We start from the raw sequence: 2753 nt of genomic DNA on the forward strand, positions 1-2753 counted from the left end.
AAAAAAACAACAAAGAAAAAAAAACCCTGGGTTTCTTTACACCCCATTTGAATTTACTGGAATCCCTGCTTTCACAAAGGTTTCTGTTTCACAAACTGTGTGCATTCAACATTCCCATAGAACAATCCAGAACTCCAGTTTTGCTTTTTAGCGAGAACACACATTTTCCCTGACTTCTTTTTTTGTTTGTTTTTGTTTTTTGTTTTTTGAACTTTACACAGCTGCCCTGCCCAGAGGTGGCGGTCAGCGTCGATACGGGTGGAAGCCCTGTACGTTGTGGTTCTGCCCTCTGCCGAATGCACTGGCGGCAGGCTGGGGGGCGGCGGCGGGCTGTGCTGTCGGGGCCCCGTACGAGGCCGTCGGCTGGCTGGGGTCTGCGAAGCTGTGGCCGAAGGCTGTCAGGTCCTGCCCGTACCCTGAGGAGGACAACAGACAGCACAGAGACAAGAGGATTTTAATGCCTTTAATGGGTCCCCAGATGGTGTTCAGGGAGAAACCTTACTGCTTTAAAAGTAAAAATGTTTACACAATTTTCATGTTGAGGAAAAATCCACCCTTTACCCTTTACACAGACTTTATACTCGTCTGTTATTTTTTATAACTGTTCTGCAGGAAGTTTTGGTACGTCACATCAAAATTATTATTATATTATTATCCAATTTTACCATTTTGTCCCAGCATCTACTTTATAAACAGCCCATGATTTTCTCCTGATAACCAGTAGATAAGTTTAACAGACTTTAAGGTTTTTACTTTCTTTAATTAGATAGATAGTTTTAAATATAATCTTTTTATTGTTTGTTTGTCTGGAAAGAAGATGTGTTTGTGATAAAGTACATAAATAAATTGTGACACACCAAGTAAGTAAATTAAATGTGCATTTCCTAATAGCATGTTTTAAAAGTTTAAAAGGTTTCGTGGTGGATTTTTCCTCTAGATTCAAACACTGTGTTCCTTCAATGAGCCATTTAGTGTTGGAAATTATTGCGTAACAATGTTAAAATGTATCAAGACCAAAAACGACAATTTCAGGTGAATTTAATAATCATTTAAAATGGGCTTCATTGAGGAAAACAATCTCTAGATTCTCTTGATCAGTGCAACACGCACAATGTTCCTCTATTCAGACACTGGGTGGCACCATCTCCCTGCAAACAGACACGGGAACCAAAGTGACACCCAGGGATGGAAACATATCTGCCCGAAAAAATGGCTGCTGCTGCCAAAAATCCAGCAGCCACTGACCATGAACTGAGTGGTTTGGTACCAAATGGCTGGTAGAATAAGAAAACCAGTTGCAGCCAAATCTTCCCAGCATTTTGCTGGTAAACATCCAGTTAGCACTGATTTTTTTGAAAATGTCACCAATAAATAACTGGAGTTGGGAACGTTATATATAAATAACTGGAAAATGGAAAGACGAGAGATAGAAAGACAGAAAGAAAGAAAAAAAAAGGGTGAAAAGTTAGAAAATACAACACATTTCTTTTGGGGTTCTCAAAGTGCTCCATGAACGGAACAAAAATAAGTCTGAAGAACAGGGAGCGGCCCCAACAGGACCGCCCAGCAGAAGAATCTGAGAGAAATTGAGAATTTACTGGCATCGTGTCCTTCTTTAAATCTTCTTTCCTTTCTCACCCCTTTAGCTATAATGTGGAGACAATACATGGGGAAAAAAACAACGAGTGAATGGACTGCTGATGCATAGAGACAACTGAACCATGAACACATTTTCTGACAATTAGATCATCCTTTTCATAATCAGCAAAGCAATGCGGACAGAGAGTGGACGAAAGAAAAAAAAAAAAAGGAGGACATGGTTAGCCTTGGTATAGTAAAGCTACAGCCGCTGAGGGAGAATACATGTTCAGAAGATCCAGATGTCAAATTTCAATGTAAATTTCATTCAAATCCACTCAGCTGTGAGAAAGTCAACGGCTGTCTTTTACCATATAAGGATACACACAGTAATTTGTATGTACATGCAAAATGTACATGCAAAATACGAAACACAAAGCAAAAAGAAAAGAGGAAAAGAACCAGGTTGCAGCTCTATAAACACTACAGTACTGAACAAATGCTACTTTTTGTGGTTGGAGAAGACAATGCTGGCACCTACCTGCACTATATCCTCCCTGCTCATCCTGACCATAACTGTGAGAAGGACGCGTTGGTCCGTAGGCAGAGGGGTCCTGAGGGTAGTTACCCAAGCCTATCAGGGAGATGAGGAGACCAGGTTGACTGAACCCAGATACTGCTGGCCGACTACTTTACATAGTTTCCCCCCTTACTGAGCTAACATAGCTGCACATTTACACTCATTTACTGCGTCTGCACTATGCTTGGAGAGGCATCACTGCTCAGCTTCATCTGGAAGTCAAAACAAAATGGAGTGAGAGTGTGTGAGCTATCCGCTAGCACACCTGACTTTTTTTTTTAAAATCATGCCAGCCTGGTCTCGTGATATTTTGTGAAATGTGCATGATATGCTACGATGCAAGTCACGTGAGGAAGAGGTTTTCCTACCAAGAACATATTATGAGAAGGAAGCAACCAAAAAACAGGAACTAGAACAACCACACCAGTGGTTTTGCATGTTTCATTCATAAATTCGACTCGTACATTCTTCACATTGTTGCCAAACATTTTCCAAAGAAGGCCATTAAGTTCCTACATTGATTTCCTGTCATCCAATTTGCTACTTGGTCTCCATAAATTTCAGCATGATGTGACATTGAACTTGAAAATGACTT

At 40.6% G+C, this 2753-nt stretch overlaps 1 protein-coding gene across 5 annotated transcripts in view; it reads right to left on the reverse strand.

Annotated features, from left to right (window-relative positions):
• Positions 1–204: 204 nt before the first annotated feature.
• dazap1 (DAZ associated protein 1) overlaps positions 205–2753 on the reverse strand; it is a 20576-nt gene continuing 18027 nt past the window's right edge. For 3 of the 5 annotated variants that reach the window (XM_035653065.1, XM_035653066.1, XM_035653064.1), the window contains exons 12-13: positions 2120–2212; positions 205–416 (exon numbers count right to left, since the gene is read on the reverse strand). In XM_035653065.1, coding sequence (XP_035508958.1) covers positions 244–416; positions 2120–2212 — 266 coding nt within the window. In that variant the 3' untranslated portion in view covers positions 205–243. The remainder of the gene's footprint in view (positions 417–2119; positions 2213–2753) is intronic. The other 2 variants (XM_035653068.1, XM_035653067.1) reach the window with 1 other exon arrangement.

The sequence above is a fragment of the Morone saxatilis genome, unplaced genomic scaffold (assembly GCF_004916995.1).
Source record: "Morone saxatilis isolate NCDOM2014 unplaced genomic scaffold, NCSU_SB_2.0 Contig12, whole genome shotgun sequence".
NCBI lineage: Eukaryota > Metazoa > Chordata > Actinopteri > Moronidae > Morone > Morone saxatilis.